This window comes from Eurypyga helias, unplaced genomic scaffold (assembly GCF_000690775.1).
Source record: "Eurypyga helias isolate BGI_N326 unplaced genomic scaffold, ASM69077v1 scaffold38832, whole genome shotgun sequence".
Classification (NCBI taxonomy): Eukaryota; Metazoa; Chordata; class Aves; order Eurypygiformes; family Eurypygidae; genus Eurypyga; species Eurypyga helias.
Genome location: NW_010234705.1, coordinates 582 through 1,667, shown reverse-complemented (window position 1 = coordinate 1,667; position 1,086 = coordinate 582). Strand labels below are relative to the sequence as shown.

Below are 1,086 nucleotides of genomic sequence, written 5' to 3'. Positions count from 1 at the left end.
GGCAGCCCAGTGCTGAACGTCCAAGCTGGGATTACCTTGCCACTGTGAGTTTTTTGTGTGCGTGTCACAACTGGTGTGAGCACAAACCTCAGCATTGACACGCTGAACGTGAGAGGGAGCCTTTCACGCTTGAAACCATGGGGACAAGCTTCCAAAAGACCAGAAGCTTTTGCCTTCCATAAGAGGAGGGATCTAAGCAACACACTAAAAGAACTTGTGTATTTAAAAACAGAGAAAGGCACAGCAGAGTTGGTCACGTTTGTTGCATCCACAAAAGTATGTTTATTTGCGTATGGAAACCCAAGATATTTAGTTCTTATGAATGAAAATGTATGCTCACAGTTTAAATCACAAGCTCTGATTTAAAAATGCAGTCTTGATAACTGCAACTGACAGCTTTACTCCCCAAACGTTAAAGAACTTGAGGCTTCTTTCTGTTCCTTATGCAACTGTTTTGCCCTGTTTTTCAAATCCTCAGCCTTGGCATCATTCTTCTGGATGCCATCTCCCAGTTTGTACATTCGACTGGCATTGGCACAAGCCCATATGTGACCCAGCTCGCACCCTTTCAGCGAGTACTCCAGCGCTCGGTTCATGTCCTTAGGGACCCCAGCTGCTCCCTGGAGGTAGATTACACTGAGGTTGAAGCAGCTAGGAGCAAAATTGCCATCGCAGGCTTTTGTGTAATAGTCTCTAGCAGTGACTGGGTCAGGTTTATCATCGTTTACTCTCCCGTCATGGGCCAACAGCCCAACATTATGACACGCGTTTACTGACTTCTTCCCACCTTTCTCACATGACTTCAGAAAAGAGCTGTAGGCAGCTTTCAAATCCAGGTCGAGTCCTCCTGTCAACCAAGAAACCGAAAGATTACTGTGAGGACGTGCTAAAACAGATGGGAGCTCTCTGCTTTGCAGCGTGCTCCCCATCGCTCTTTGGGAAATACAGCATCCTTCACTCCAGAAGCCACCGACAAAATTTAGGACTTGAGAAACGCTATTGTTGTGCAAGTGACAAAGGTTTTGCTAATGTCTTCAAGTCAGAAAACCCTCTACCACTCCCCAGTAATCACAACAGCTTATAGAG

General features: G+C 45.9%; 1 protein-coding gene across 1 annotated transcript in view; it reads right to left on the bottom strand.

The window, feature by feature from the left end:
- Positions 1-342: 342 nt before the first annotated feature.
- The window catches only part of LOC104505816 (cytochrome c oxidase assembly factor 7), a gene marked incomplete at its 5' end in the record, with an annotated part of 1,322 nt that continues 578 nt past the window's right edge, over positions 343-1,086 (bottom strand). The window contains one exon of the mRNA XM_010146530.1: positions 343-847. Within this exon, the coding sequence (XP_010144832.1) occupies positions 399-847 (449 nt within the window). The remainder of the gene's footprint in view (positions 848-1,086) is intronic.